At 45.9% G+C, this 16,209-nt stretch overlaps 1 protein-coding gene across 1 annotated transcript; it reads left to right on the forward strand.

Moving 5' to 3' along the window:
* The first annotated feature begins 6,598 nt into the window (after positions 1–6,598).
* SMU1 (SMU1 DNA replication regulator and spliceosomal factor) lies at positions 6,599–14,325 on the forward strand. Its single transcript, XM_030969202.1, has 12 exons — positions 6,599–6,702; positions 6,946–7,156; positions 7,264–7,416; positions 8,041–8,151; positions 8,512–8,640; positions 9,595–9,714; positions 10,102–10,218; positions 10,410–10,537; positions 11,297–11,423; positions 11,804–11,971; positions 12,236–12,388; positions 13,017–14,325. Exons 1-12 carry the CDS (start codon positions 6,677–6,679, stop codon positions 13,113–13,115), a joined length of 1,542 nt encoding a protein of 513 aa, XP_030825062.1. The 5' UTR covers positions 6,599–6,676; the 3' UTR covers positions 13,116–14,325.
* Positions 14,326–16,209: the final 1,884 nt, after the last annotated feature.

Consider the following 16,209-nt stretch of genomic DNA (forward strand, 5'->3'; position numbering starts at 1 on the left):
CTATCAAACGTCACCAGGGAGTGTCGTTACTCATAAAGTTACACAGAAACTAGTCTTCTCACAGTTCTCCCTTGTCTACAGTCCATAAAATGAAAGCTAAATGTCTTGAATCAAGTTTTTGCCTGTGAATAACAGCTTTTCAGCCTAATTTTTAATTTCACTTCTAACCTTGAAGCAGTTTTGACATGACTCACCCAATAAAATCACTCAAATGGGTTGGAAAATCCAGCTTCTAATGTAAATCTGTAGATGGGTCTCCCCCTCCAAGACAATACTGCGAAGTACACCATGCCACATTTTGTTTTCATGAGGCCTCCTGTGCTCTGCATGCACCCAAATCAATGCCTGTCTGTCCTTGCATCACAAGCTGGTTTAGGACTTCAAAAGTACACAGATTAGAAACACAGCAGCCATGTCTGTGAAAACTGTGCTGGGGTGCCTGTGGTTCTATTGGTTTAATGCAACCAATGCTGCTGCACTGGTGTATAGCTGCATACATGGCTTCTGAGACATTTTCTGTTAATTGCATGTGGAAACACTACCTGAAAGCAACCCCAGTGACTGCCTACCATCTGTGAGCTGTGATGGGCCTCCCCATGCCCCTCACTGCACAGAGCAGAAAACCAACCCACACAGAGCAGTGCCTAACCAGCCTCAGGTCAGCTAGCTGCCCCTCGCAGCCTGGGGAAGGTGGCAGTGCCTCCAAGATGCCCAAGGCAGGAGTCAGCTGGGCAGATGAACTCAGATGAAGCCAGTGGGCACTCTGAGCATGGGCTCTTTACATGCTGCTGCAGACCCCATGCAGGCATATGTGAAGAGCACGAGGCAAGCTGGAGACTCCCTCTGTCCCCAGCTGTTTACCCATATCAGAGCTCAGCCCCTGCCACTGTGTCCGGATTCAGTCCTCCTCCCCTCATCTGTGTGGGAGGTTTGGTATGAAACAGGATATGAAAACTCCCAGCCTGAGGACTGCAGGTGGGCACTAAATGAAGGTCTAGGAAATCTCTGACCACACTTGGGCCATCCTTTCACCTCTCAAAAGGAGAAGTAAGAATGACTCCAGCTCTAAATACACTCTCTCCCAGTCACATTTTGCAGCAAGGCCACTTTCCAGGGAAACAGTAGTTCCTACTGCTCTCTCTGGATCCCTGGCCAAGAGAGACAGAAACTCTGGGCAGTTATCAGGACCTGTGACAACCCACTGCACAGGCATCTGGTGGATTTTAACCCGTTACAAGGAGAGATGAGAAAAAGCCCATAACAAATATCAATTGGTTGCTGTGTTTCAGGAGGAAGGCCTGTCACCTGATGGGATCTCAGCAGCTGGAGGAATGGGCCAGAAGCAGGCTCATCAGTTTCTGCACAAGAGAGGTAATTCTTGCTCACCACTTTGTGCTGCTGAAGGCTTATCTCATTATTGCACCCTTCAGTTTGGGCCTACAAGGAAAACACTGACAAACTGGAAAAAATCCAGCAGGGACCACTGGGGTGGTGATGAGGCTGCAGTACAGGGTGCATGAAGAGACACGGAGGGAACTGGGCTTCTCCAGCCTGGAGAAGAGGCAGCTGGAGAGTTCTCACAGGGGTCATCCACTTCCTGAATGGCGGTCATGGAAAAAGCAGAGACAGACTCTTCCAGAGGCAGACAAGGATGGGACATGGGGAAACATAACATGCTGCAGGATGGGACATTCCAACTGGGCATGGAACAGTTCCTCCACTGAGGGTGGTACCACTCAGAGACCAGGTCTCTCTCTTCGGAGGTATGCAGAACTCAATATGGCCAAACACAATCTGATCTAGCTTTGGACTGGGTAGTTGAACTGCAGACCTCCAGAGATGCCTTCCTACCAAAACCTCCTGGAAATTTCCTATTAGATGGAATACAGCTGCCTTCCTTTGGAGCTTGGGATTCCTCCCTGCTCTGAAACATTCCTAGTGCCTAGGCCGTATCTGAGACACTATGTGCCTCTCCCTCACCATCCTGGGCTGCTTTCCTCCTCGTGCTAACATGGAAGTGAGGATTTTCAGTGTGGTTTCTTCACAGCCTGGGTAAGGCTGGAAGCTGTGTCCCAGCAGGCTGCCCTGGAAGAAAGGTCTCAAAACCCAGAGCTGAGCTGGAGCAGGAGCCACTGTACTGCATACTGCTGTGCACTTCGAGCTGGCCCAGGAAATAACACAATGCTGCAACTCAGAGCCCTCTAACATGCCTTTGCAGATCTTCTCTGTTACCTCTCTGAGAAGCATTTGTGTCTGTGCATCTACAGTTTTACTGATGCAGAACAGTGACGAAGCAGCCAGGGGAATTGAAACAAGGGAGGAAAATGACTGCAGGCATGTATTAAAGTATTCAGCTTATCCAGCTGAAAGAGATTTTTGCCAAACGATTTTATAAGGAATGAGGCATTTTACAGGAAAAGCAGGGCCTCTCCTCTCATTTCCTTTCCCCTCTCCTCTACGAACTTCAAAGGAAGGAGGGGTCAAAACAGAGGCCAGGCAACTGGAACCGAATTCCTGAGCCCTAAGGCCTAATTAGTCCAAGATACATTGCACTGGGTATCTTTCAGAGACTGGCCTAAATTACGAAACTTTCCTGCTGTGCTGCTGAGGGTCAGATGAAGCCAGAGTGTAGTCCACAGTTTGCAGCGCTCCAGCATCACCAGAGCTCTTGAGGGGAGGGGAAATGTTTCAGTTCAATCCCCACAGACACGAGGCCCTCCCAGCCCCCTCCAGGCTTTCTGTAGCCACAAGAAAAATCCTCTTTTCAGGACAGAGAGTGTCTCCACGACTAAACCCCCTGTCTCCAAGGTGCCTGCCTCCCTGGTGCTTGCCCCAGAGCTGCTGGTGACTGCAGCTGAATAACAGCCCCAGAGCTAGGTGGCTGCTGCCCCTCCTAGTGTCAGCTGAGGCTATCAAAGAGCCGTCAGCCATTTGGAATTACCCTTCCGGTAATTATACGCTCATATTAAACCTCCCTCCTGCCTCACCTCATCCAGGCAAGCCAAGCCCAGCTCCTGCCAGCGGACCGTGTGCTCCATGCTCTTTCCTGCTTTGCAGATGTTTTGCTGGTCCCCCTCCAGCTTCTCCACATCCTTCCCTACTGGGTACCCAGAAGAAGGGATGACAATGTCCTTTTATCTGTGTCTCCTCACTTGGCCCAGCATGTGGTCTGCCTCACCAGCAATGACAACTAAAACTTAGTTTAACAACTCTCTGGAACAACAAATCAATCTCAGTTCACAGGTCTCTCCCTGTGAGACACACTGGTCCTGGGGTGGGGTTTTTCTTGAGGGATCCACAAAAAGCATTCTCAAGAACTAAGAAACAGAAACCACAGGCTGCTTCCCCTGCACAGCCTCTCTCAAGAGGCTGGCCTCAGAGGTGTGCATCTTATTTTGAGACTACAGTAAATGCACTTTGACAGAAGGAATAATTTCTGGCCTTGTGACCTGAAAGCTGAGAAAAGCCAAACTTCACTGTAGATCACCAGAGTAATTCAGAGAGCAGGGAAAGGACATCATTGTCACTGTAAGCTTATGTGGCCTCCAGGTGCCATAGCACAGCTCTGGGGCATAGAAAACAAGCCTTGCAGCTTGTGGGGCAGCAGAGAGTTGCACATGAAGTCAGACGTTTGACTGGTGGGGAATGTGATGTCCTCATGGGGTGGGCTGCATCCCATCCGCTTCACAGATCCTGCTGGTGTAGACTGGTGCAGACTGGTGGCCTGGCTGGAAAAAGGCACATCTCACTCCTGGTGCTCAAGCTGCTCTCCCAGAGAAGCAAAAGAGCAGGATGCATGAAGGAACAGAAAGCTGGAAACTGACTACTTTTGAATTAGGAGGTATTAAAAAAATATTTTATTAAATTTTCTGCCAGAAAGAAAGGTAAACATATTGCCTTAAAAATTTTGATTCCAAGGTGCTTGCTCACCTTCCATTTAAAGAATGGGCCTGGGACCAACGAGGACTGGGGTCAGCCCCAGTGTACTAGAGATAACTGTGTTGCCTAACTGCATCAAGACTGTATATACCCCTTTGCATCCATTTCCCAGTGGAGCCAAAATATGTTATAGAAACCTCTCCTTCCCTTATGTAATGCTCTGCCAGAGCTGGCATCCTGTGAGTGTTGGCTGGAAGGATCTCTGGAGGGTTCCAGACACTGGACTGCTGCCAGCACCAGATGAGATTGGCTGTAGCTGTGTCTAGCCTCAAAGTCCAAGTCTGATTCTTGTGTGCTTGCATAGCACTTGGAGCACTGGGACCCTTCTCTCAGATGGAGAGCACAAGAAGGTTTGCCTGGGGTGTCCACCTCCCTCTGCATCTGTCAGGGAAGGAGGGCCAGAAGGGCTAGGTAAACCAGCATGTAGTCCAGTCTGTTAGCAGATTCCTGCGCTGAATTCACCCCTCAGAAAACTGCCATCCTGAAGACTGGGACAGCTCAGGACAAGGTAGCCTGCCTGTTGGTTTTTCCTGCTAGAGGCTGTTAATACTGGGGGGAGAGTAGCAAAAGAGCACCAGCTGAATTTACTGAGGAATTGAGCCAGATTCCTACTTGCTGCCAGCACAAAGATAGCTGCCATCTTTAGGTTTTATGGCTTTTCTTTGTTAGAGTCTGGATCAGACTTGTTTTCAAAACAACCTTCAAACACCATAAATATACCTGTCATTGAAAACCAATAAACCTGGAAGGATTAAACAACACTTCCCTGAAGTAATCCCTGCACCTCCGTAAAAGCAGTCAAAAAAATTAGTCGGGATCACAGAGAGGAAACAACAGAATGCAGAATGTTAGCCATGTATTTCGCTCACTGCTTTTTCAACTTCATGCTATTGGATTACTTTCTTGAGTACTCTAGGGACAGAGACAGCAAAGAACAGCTTTCCTTGGCAGAGGGAGGAAGTTTCTCACACACCGCTGTATTTTCCATGGCTCATCTAGCAAAATGCACACACCTGAAAAAACAGCAAGGAAAAGTCCATCCAATAAGGGGCCAATACTGTGGACTCCACACCCCCATGTACTGGCAGCCGAGCTCTGGTAGAGGGCTGGGTGGTATCACTGGATCACTGGGCGCAGGTGGCAAGTGCTGCACCCAGAAAGCCACGAGCCACATGATCTTGGTGCTGCCCAGGAAACAAAGAGCCTCACTTACTGACAAAGAAGCTTGTCTACAGCCAGGAGAGTCACAGGGAGCTTTACTCATCTTGTAGCACTAACTAGGGCTACCTCAGTCAGAGTCCAAGATGGACTGCCAGAGCCACTTTCAGTGTGTTCCAAGGTGAGTTGTCTTCTCATCCAGGCACCACTGAAGGGCTCTGCCCAGCAGACCATAATTTTTCCAATTCTTGGTCCATAATTAGAGCAACCAAGACATGCTATTAATTTCCCTATTCATGTTGCTTTGTGCACTGTCATTCTTTCATACATGACCACACTTTTGAGATGCAGAGCTCACAATCGCTTTTTAAGGCTTGCAAACTGCAAGTAACACCCTGGACTTGCACCTGCAAACTTGCACGTGCCAAGAAACATGTGGCCAAGGAACTGCTGTGTGTCTTTGCCAGAATGCCTGACCTGCAGCCTGCCATGCCTATGTCACCACAGGGAATCTTCTGAGATCCCTATGAATGACAGAGTGGGCGGAATCACAGAATCAATTCGGTTGGGAAAAAACTCTGAGACCTTTGAGTCCAACCTATGACCAGACACCACCTTGTCAACCAGACCACAGCACTAAGAGCCATGTCCAGTCTTTCCTTAACCACCTCCAGGGACAGTGACTCCACCACCTCCCTGGGAAGCCCATTCCAATGCCTAATCACCCTTCCTGTAAAGAAATTCTTCCTGATGTCTGACCTGAAGGCCCCCTGGCGTAGCTTGAGGCGCCACATCCTCTTGTTCTGTCACTGGCTATCTGGGAGAAGAGGCCAATCCCCACCGGGCTGTACCCTCCTTCCAGGGACATGCAGAGTGACAAGGTCACTCCTGAGCCTCCTTTTCTCCAGGCTCAACAGTCCCAGCTCCCTCAGCCGCTCCTCCTAGGGCCTGTGCTCCACACCCTTCAGCAGCTCCAGGGCCCTCTGGCACCTCAGTGTCCTTCCTGCCGTGGGAGGCCCAGCACTGACTCAGCACTCGCCATGTGGCCTCATCAGGGGCACACTCAGCCCGGGTCCTGCCGGTCACACTACTGCTGATAAACGCCAGGATACCGCGGGCCGGCTGGAGCTGTGCTGCGGCTCTGCGGGGAGCAGGAACCCCTGAGGGAAGCAGGAACCTCTGTGGGAAGCAGGGCACATCTGCGGGAAGCAGGGCACATCTGCGGGAAGCAGGGCACGTCTGCGGGAAGCAGGGACACCCGCGCTCGGCACGCCGCCCCGCCCGGCCCTGCGCTGCAGTCGCTCTGCCGCCGGGGGGCGCGCCAGCCCCACCGCTGCTGCTGGGGGGCCGTCCCGGCCGGGTGACGTCATGGGGCCAGGGGCGGGATGGGGGCGGGCACGCGGGTTATTTATTCAGGGACACGGGACGGGAAGAGGAAGTGGCGTGCAGAGCGGCGGCGGAAGGCCTGTTGGCGACACCGACACCACCACCACCACCACCCCACCACCACCACCACCACCACCACCACCACTACTACTGCTATCGCTAGCGGCGGCTCCAGCACCAGCGGCGCCTCAAGATGTCCATCGAAATCGAGTCCTCCGAGTAAGTATACTGGTGGCGCGGGGCGGTGGCGAAGGACCGTGCGGCCCCTGCGGCCGGGGGAGCGGGGAGGGAGCGCTTTGGCGGCCCCGGGCCTGAGGCAGGCCCCAGCGGCGCAGGGGAGGGCAGGAGAGACGCGGCGGCCTCGACGGCCCCGGGGCCGTGAGGGGGCCGAGGGTTGCGGGCGGGGAGCGCGGCCCGCGTGTCCGGTGCCCCGGCTGACTGTGCGCTGTGTCTCGGCCGCAGCGTGATCCGGCTCATCATGCAGTACCTGAAGGAGAACAGCCTCCACCGGGCACTCGCCACCCTGCAGGAGGAGACCACCGTGTCCCTCAACACCGTGGACAGCATCGAGAGCTTCGTGGCGGACATCAATAGCGGGCACTGGGACACGGTGCTGCAGGCCATACAGTCTCTGAAGCTGCCTGACAAGACCCTCATTGATCTCTATGAGCAGGTAAGCAAGCGCAGAGTTCCTCCGGGCTCTTGTGGTCCGTGTGGAAACCTCCGTGTGGTGCTTTCCGCTAACTATTTGCTGATGCAGACGTTTATCTCTGGGTGCAGGTTGTGCTGGAGTTGATCGAGCTCCGAGAGCTGGGTGCTGCCCGGTCTCTGCTGAGGCAAACGGATCCTATGATCATGCTGAAACAAACTCAGCCAGAGCGCTACATCCACCTGGAAAACCTTCTGGCCAGATCTTACTTTGATCCTCGTGAGGTATGTTGGTTAATCCTTTCTTTGCAGACCTCTCCCGCAGGAGCCTCAGCATCATTGCATGCCGCTGATGGCTCACCGCTTTGGTTTTTTTTCTTGGCTTGGGGAGTGGGAATATGCAGTTTCACCGCTTGATGGTTTTACACCTCCTGCGGAGTTTTTGGGAAGTAGTGCATGACACTTTATCACGAGGGAGCAAATCTGTGTTGCTGTTGAGAGTTTGGGGATTTGGCCCTGTGTCCTGGATGGCATCTGCAGCTTGCCTTTTCAGCGTTATGGAGGCAGCAGGAGAAAATGCAGGTTGTGTGAACAGAAGCAGCGCTGTGTAATAACAGTAAAAACAAGGCATTTTTTGTGACTGCTAACGTCAGTCTGAAAGTCTTTGTGAGAACATGTTGGGTTAATGACTAACTTAGTTAAGGGTCTGATTTTAGAGATCTTTTCTAACCCTGATAATTCTTTGCTTTCGAGGTGGGTATTAAAGAGAAGGAGGGGTGGGTGCTCCTCTTTTGGACTCCTAACAGAAAATCTGTATGGAAGGGGTTTTAGTTTGAGAAGAACAGAGGGGTTTTTTTAGGAAAAAAAATTACTTAGCACAATAACCTCATGAAAATAACTTTTCTGCAGGCATACCCCGATGGGAGTAGCAAGGAGAAGCGGAGAGCTGCTATTGCACAGGCTCTGGCTGGAGAGGTCAGCGTGGTGCCTCCATCTCGTCTGATGGCGCTCTTGGGACAGGTGAGTCTTGAAAGATGTTTTAATGGCTATGTCTTTAAGTTGTTGCTGTATAAAACTAGTTATGATGTAGTTGAGTCTCCACCTGTATAAAAGTAAAATTTAAACGTGCTATAGTTTAAAAAAGTTTTCCCGTGTAGGGAGGATATTGTAGTTGTAGAAGTCATCACTCTAGCAGTAGATTTCTTCCAGCAGAGTAAATATGCAGCACAGTGTGCATTTTGAGAATAACATTGCGTGACACACGTTTTCTGGTGTGTTTTCAGCCCTTTCTGATTGTCAGAATACTCGGCGCAGACGGTTTTTCTGTGTGGTAGATCTGTGTTAACTGGTAGCTAATGGTGTGGCTTTCATCTCCTAAAGGCGCTGAAATGGCAGCAGCACCAGGGCCTGCTTCCTCCCGGTATGACAATTGACTTGTTCCGAGGCAAAGCAGCTGTGAAAGACGTAGAAGAAGAAAAGTTCCCCACGCAGCTGAGCAGGCACATTAAGGTAACGTTTGCTTTGTTTCTGCTGATCTTTCCTTCTCATGTTTGATGTTGGGAGATAAGAGGAAGTCTTCTGAATGCTTATTTTTCCCTGTTGTAAGTCGTTCCCCTCCCCCTCCCACCCCCCACCTGTGTCTTTTCCCTGCATTATCTTATCAGAAGACTTCCTGGGAGCCTGAGATTAGGTCTTTTAACAAGATTGGGTGCTTATGGTGTTTGTGATTAAGATAACGGTATCTTTGACTTCACAGTTCAGAACCAATCATTTTGCAGGAATTGGCATAGTCTCCTTCTTCACTTGTTCGAGGAAGTACCTGTGTGTTAAACTGTTCTTCAGAAGCCATGAGCTTCAACTTTTGAAATCAGTTCAGTAACAACTTGCTAAAAATGCTTTATTAGAAATATTTTTTGCTTGCCATTGCTGATCTTGTATTTTTGTTTGGGCTAGTGAAGCTTTTTTCTGTTGTCATGGCCACTTGAATTTAAAAATTTAGAAATTAAAAAATTGGACGTTGAAAAAAAACAAAGAAACATTCTCTGTAAAAATTACACGGGAGAAACATTACTTCAAATGAATTTCAGAAATGTATTAAGTTCTGAAGTCTGACAGCGATAAATTTCAGGGATTTAAAAGGTGTTTTGTTAACAGAGAATTCACTGCAGAAACAAAAATACAAAGAAACCAGCTCAGCTTCTGATGTAACCATGCGGATTCTGTTGTAACATTGGACGTTACCAGACCAAAAGGAGGAATTTTTTTGTTTTTGTTTTACATTTTTTAAAAATGCAACTCCATGTATTGACAGATTTTTTTTTTGTACTTTAGCATTAAATTTACATATACATCCCTCTAGAAGGTACTCTGTTTTTACTATCAGAATGACACTGTGGTTTCGTTTTAATGAGTTGAGTCTTCTAAACTGCTTCTTAACCTTTGTTTATGTTCTTTTTTAAACAGTTTGGGCAGAAGTCACACGTGGAGTGTGCTCGGTTTTCTCCAGATGGACAGTACCTGGTTACTGGCTCAGTTGATGGCTTCATTGAAGTATGGAACTTCACTACTGGAAAGATTAGGAAGGTAAGTTACTCCTTATTTCACCCAGAGTTACTTTGGCTTGCCAGAGCACCTGGATTTATTCTTTGAAATAGTTTTAATTTCTGAGGGTCTGTGAACCTGAGAAGATTCTGTTTAGGTGATGCTAGTATCAGTCTGGAATAGTTATGTAGTCGTCTGGTTTGTCATAGATTTCTCTCTGTGATCACTTCTTTCACTTCCTGCACTGTTTTTGTTGCCATTAAAATGGTGACAGTGGTAGTACCCTGTATTACAAGGCTATGAAGTCTCATTTAGAATAAGTTTTAACATATAACTGAAGATAAAACTGTTAATGCTTTTACACTTTGCCTTAAAATAGACTTCATTGATTTCACTACAGTGACCCATGAATCTTCTGCTTTTGTTTAGGATCTGAAGTACCAGGCACAAGATAACTTCATGATGATGGATGATGCAGTGCTGTGCATGTGCTTCAGCAGAGATACAGAAATGCTAGCAACTGGAGCCCAGGATGGAAAGATCAAGGTACAAATCTTTTTGTACAGTATGTTGGGAGGGGTGGTGACCAAAAATGTCAATTTGCAATAGCAGTAATGACCTCCTTCTGCATAAACTCAAAGGAAATTTATCATGTATTTAACATATGTATTGCGCTGATGTTGAAGCTCATGTGTTCTCATAACAAAGCATTCACTTATTTGCTGTTTCCTTTTCAGGTGTGGAAAATCCAGAGTGGTCAGTGTCTGAGAAGATTTGAACGAGCTCACAGTAAAGGTGTTACGTGCCTCAGTTTCTCTAAAGACAGCAGTCAAATTCTTAGTGCTTCTTTCGATCAGACAATCAGGTAAATAAACTGAGAATGTGGGACAACAGAAAACAGGTTTTTCTAATTAAGCAGTTTAACTATGAGATAGTATAATCCAGAAGGTGCCTGCAGAGGTCTCTAGTCCACTGTGCTTCTCAAAGCACAGCCAGCCTTTCAGTTAGGTAGGACAGCCTGTTCAGGGCCTAGTCCAGCTGTGTTTTCAAAATCTCCAGGGTTCAAGATCCCACTGCTTCTCTTGGGAAAATCCTGTTTGGGTGTAGAGAAGGATATTTTGGGTTGGTTTGATTATGCTTGTTTGGTTTTTGTTTGGTTGGAGTTTTTTGGTGGGGTGGGATTTTTTTGTAGTCCTTGCCTTTTGTGCTTCAGCTGTACACCTTTTGGGGGATCTAACTCCATTTATTTTGAAGACATGTTGTGTAGTGGTATTAACCCAATAATTATAATTTTTTAGGCGTTAAGATATTAAAATTATTTAGGTGAATATACTTTCCTTTCTCTTTTCCTCTTTCCCCTGTCTTTTTTATTTTCTTTTTCCTCTTTCTTTTTTTTTTTTTTTCTAAGGATCATTGCAGGATAGGTTAGAAGTGAGAATAATTATACTCAGAAAAATACTCAAACACTGCTCTAATCTTAACAGGAAAGGATTCTCAAATCCCTTTTCCTACAGTTCTTAGCATCTGGAAAATGTTGATTACTGTTTGTGTAGTGCAAAATTCTGATCCTATTTGGTTACTGAGTAAAATTTGCTTACTCATCTTTACCTCTTTTGTCTGACAGGATTCATGGTTTAAAATCTGGGAAAACCCTTAAGGAATTCCGTGGTCATTCGTCTTTTGTCAATGAAGCTACTTTTACCCAGGATGGCCACTATATTATCAGTGCATCCTCTGATGGAACAGTGAAGGTAAGATGGCGTTTACTCTTTGTAAAGGACACCTTCAAACTCTTGCTGTCTTACCCCGCTTTGTTTCAATTGTTGCAGTCACTGGAGAAGGACTCGGAGGTTATCTGTAGTAATGAGTGTGCTTGTGACTTTGCTGTAGGCTGGTGTGAGAACTGATGAGATTTGTTATCAGAGTCTCTTACAGAGCATGTCTCTGCTGCATTTATGAAATGGAGACATAAGTGCAGTGCTCACTGCCTGTTCTGCTTTGTCTTAGACTCTGAACTGACTGACACTTCTGGTCCTATGATGTGGGGATTCCCTTATCTGAAATAATTGCATATCAGCTCTTTCTTTTTCATTTTTGAAGCTAATTTGTTTTATTTTGTTTTTTACACTAGGTTTGGAATGTGAAGACAACAGAGTGCTCCAACACCTTCAAGTCCCTTGGTAGCACTGCGGGAACAGACATTACTGTGAATAGTGTCATTCTGCTGCCTAAAAACCCAGAACACTTTGTTGTTTGCAACAGATCGAATACAGTTGTCATCATGAATATGCAAGGACAGGTATGTGGTCTTACTTGTATCCCTTCAGGTCACTCTGTCATTTCAAGAATGCAGAAGACCTAGTTAATAACCTAGCTGAGTTAAACCTAATTTCTCTGGTTTGCTTGCATGACAAACTATTCTGAACTCAAGTTTATAGAACACAGAAAGCTCTTAAAGCTATGGAAATATCTGTGTTCTGAACAGACCTAGTTCTTCTTAAATATTTTTGCCCTAAACATGGTATTGATATGCTGCTGATTAATCCTTCTGGTTTTTTTACAGATTGTAAGAAGTTTTAGCTCTGGTAAGAGAGAAGGTGGTGACTTTGTCTGCTGTGCACTTTCACCTCGTGGTGAATGGATCTACTGTGTTGGTGAAGATTTTGTGCTGTACTGCTTCAGCACAGTGACGGGCAAGCTGGAGAGAACTCTGACTGTAAGTTTTCAGCTCTGAGCTTTTCCAGAGTTTTAAATGCAGGGATGATGTAAATGTTCATTATGAAGTCCATTCTCAGACCAAGCTGTCTTTCATCTCTAGCAAACATGATTGGTAGCAAATGAATTTCAGGAACTTGGCCATAGAATGTGTTTAGGGTTTTTAGAACCATATAATTGTAGAAATTAGGGAAGTATTTACCCATCAAGCAAAGACTCAATTGGTTCAGACTTCCTTGAATGAGGGCATATTTTGGCCTGGGATCTAGCTGGTGGGGAATCTGAAAAAGCCACCAGATTTAAAGATACTGGGTTTAAATTTGCTTTAGATTGGACTTAAAGAGGAATACCACCTTGAATATCTAAATTTAATCAGGGAACACTTTGTTGTGGATTTCAGTGGATGTAAACTTTCACTGGACCTTCCCTTGCCCAACAAAAAGTAACTGCCATGTCAGAAATTGTTGTGACTGGAGTTGAATGTTGGTGTGTGTGTCCCTGCTTTTGCTCTGTGCACAAAGCAGCTTAACCCTCAGTCCAGCTTTCCTTCACTTTTTTTTGAAGAGAATATTTGTCTTGAATCTGCTGAAGGAACACTCTCTTAATGCCTCTTTCTGCTTACTCTCTAGGTCCATGAAAAAGATGTCATTGGCATTGCTCATCACCCCCACCAGAACCTGATTGCCACTTACAGTGAAGACGGCCTCCTCAAGCTCTGGAAGCCATAGATTGATTTTGCAGCAAGCTCTGAAGCATGCCTGTTAGTTGCAGGTTACTAGTGTTTGTGCTTTAACAAGGTTTAAATATGCAGTGTGATACTTGCTCAATTTTCAGTTCAGGTTTCCAGAGAATTACATTTTAACCTACCTAGAGTGGATTGATGCATAAATATAGCATCAGTTAATTTCATATACTTTCATTTTTACTAGAGTAGTTGAAGCAACTTCAGTGAGAATGCTTTTTCTGCCTCCTGAAGTCTACTCTTCCTACAATGTTTGTAAAAGTTCATTGAGTCAGCAGCTGTACACACTTGTGAGTGATTGCTGACTTCTTAGAATACAGTAAAATGCTTTTTTTTTTTAGTAAAATGTGGAATGGAAAACTGTCTCTTCCCCACTGCTGAAACAGGAATAGTTTCCTGGAATGCAGATGAGGATACTGTATCATAAGCTTAATGATGGGGTTATTTCTATGCCATTGGGCTTTGCTGTGTTCAAGTTACACTATCATTTTTCCAATTATATTGGAAAATAGTGTCACACAGCTGCCTCAGGATGAAACTATCCTTCCCCATCTGCCAGCACTTCCTACTATAAACTATAAACCTGCCTAATGTGGCAGTGAGATACAGTTGATTTTTTTGGGGATTTTTGTTTTGTTTTGTTTTTTTGTTTTACTTCACTTCCAGAATAAAAGGAGTTATTACCAGAGCCCTCTTTCTGTAAGTGCAAGGTGTTTTCAGATGAGCTATAACTGAAACACGCTCCAGGGGATCAATATTTTAAAACATGCGAAAGTTGCATGTTTACGTAGGCTGCATTCCTAGTGCTGTGATAATGCTTTAAATAAGTATTTTAAAGATTTTTTTTTAATTTCATATGCCTGTGGACCTAGCTGAGGTTATGCTTAGGGGGTCCCACAAGATAATAAAAAGATACTTGCAGACTCTTCAATTTGAAGCACATTATTTTTTGTTGAGAGATTCTGACTAATGTACACTGTTCTGAATGTACACCCAGAGTCTTCTAAAGTTTGGCTGTGTCTTTTCTAGGATGCAGAAAAATTAGGTTTTTCCTGTAATGATGAATCAAATGCATGTGGATTTGAATCTGCTATATTGTGTTCTGTCCTCATCTCTTGTAGAATGCTTTCATACTGCAGTAGTCTTTCAGACAGTAATAACTTGTCTTCAACTTAATAAATTAGTTCCACTTTAAATATTTTGTCTGTGTCTTTAGTGGGGTGGGGAAATGTAGAGAAAGCTCAGCTAGAATTCTCACACGGCACTTTTGCTACAAGTGTGTGTTCAGTTCTGTTGAGCTATGATGTCTGAATTCCCAGGTTGTTTTTTATTTCCGTAGATATGCTAACAGAGGGGGGTTTTAGATAGTAAAAAGTGATTATTTTTCCTACCTGAAAAAACAGAAGCTCCATGGGCTTCTGTTAAGGGGGAAGATCTTGACAAAATGTTTTTAATAGTACTTTCCTTATAGAAGAAATGCTCCCATTCCTTCAGCATCTTTGTGACCCTTGACTGGTCTCTCTCCAGTACAACTCTGTCTGTTTTTTATGGGGAGACCCAAAACCAGATGTAGCATTCCAGGTGTGTCCTCACTTCTGCTGAGTAGCTGGGAAGGGTTGCCTCCCTCCACTGCTGTCAGCCAGGATACCATTTGCCTTCTTTCCAAGAAGATGGCTCAAGTTGAGCTTAGTGTCTACCAGGACCCTCATCTTCCTTCTTGGCTGTTTTCCAGCCAAGTGCCCCCAGCATGTGCTGTTGCATTGGGGAACTCTTTCCCAGGTGCAGCACTTTGCACTTCCCCTTGAATTTCATTATGTTGTTGCCAGCTCATCCCTCTGTATGGCAACTCTATTTTATCAGCTACTTTTCCCTCTTCAGTGCCATCTGCAAACTTGCTGAGGCAGTACTGACCTTGGGACACTGCCTTCCCTATGGGCTTTGTTGCAGTCATCACCACCCTCTGGGCCTGGCATTCAGCCAGTTTTCAATCCACTTTTCACACATCCTGTACCTCAGCACCTTCTTTGCATGGATTGTATGGAAAACAATGCCTTACAGAAGTTCAGGGATGCCATCCCCACTTTGCTCCTGTCATGCACCAGGTCAGTCACTCCACTGTAAAATGTATCAGGTTAGTTAAGCATGACTTCCCTTTGGTGAATCCCTCCTGACAAAACCTCCCTTCCTTCAGATGGTTTTCCTGCTCTTGATGTGCCTGCAAATGGTTTCTGTTCAGCTGCACCATTACCTTCCAAGGGATTGAGGTGAGGTTGACAGACTGTTTTCTGTGGATCGCCCTATCTTGTCCTTCTCAAAGACAGATGTGACATTTACTTTCCACCAGTTTTTGGGCACTCTTCCCAGTCACCATGGTCAATCAAAGACTGTCAAGAGGGGCCTTGCAATGACATCTGTCAGCTCCCAGACCATGTGTGGGTGTGTCCTACTAGGGCCCATGGTTCTGTGTATGATCAGTTTTCTCTGACCTCATCATCCCTACAAAGGAACATCCTCCTTGCTCCAGACTTTCTCCTTGATCTCTGGAATTCTGAGAGCTTATGTTGTCACTAAATAAGACTGAGGCAAAGAAGGTACTCAGCACCTCAACATTTTCCATGTCATGTGTGACCAGATGCTCCGTCTAATTCTGTAATGGCCCCACATTTTCCCTGCCTTTTCCCACTTTTGTACTTTAGAGGCCCTTGTTATCCAGTTAAGTTTTAGCTTCCATAACTTCATCTCTGGATGCCACATCTGTGTAGCATATCACATCTGTGTTCCCCCCAATATACCCAGCCTTGGTTATACACCCCAGATAATTCCTTCTTGTGTTCTAGTTTAGCCAGGTGTCTTGGTTTGGAAAGACAGGTGTTGGATAAGGAAGGCAGGAGCCTCCCCTGTAATGGAAAATGTAAACCCCGCCCCTCTGAATTGCTATGAATTTTAAATTAAGGGGCTCTCAGGCAAAAAATATGGGAGAAGGAATAACAGTTCTTTATTAGGGGAAGAAAATAAACAATGCAGTAAACTAAAACAACACTGACAGAGTCAGAACACAACCTGACACCCTGTTGGTCAGG

This window comes from Camarhynchus parvulus, chromosome Z (assembly GCF_901933205.1).
Source record: "Camarhynchus parvulus chromosome Z, STF_HiC, whole genome shotgun sequence".
Lineage (NCBI taxonomy): Eukaryota > Metazoa > Chordata > Aves > Passeriformes > Thraupidae > Camarhynchus > Camarhynchus parvulus.

Coding starts and splice junctions, on each gene's coding strand:
- SMU1 (XM_030969202.1), top strand. CDS start 6,677: ATGTCCATCGAAATCGAGTCCTCCGA. Junction 7,417..8,040: donor CTTACTTTGATCCTCGTGAG/GTATGTTGGTTA, acceptor ACTTTTCTGCAG/GCATACCCCGATGGGAGTAG. Junction 12,389..13,016: donor AGCTGGAGAGAACTCTGACT/GTAAGTTTTCAG, acceptor CTTACTCTCTAG/GTCCATGAAAAAGATGTCAT.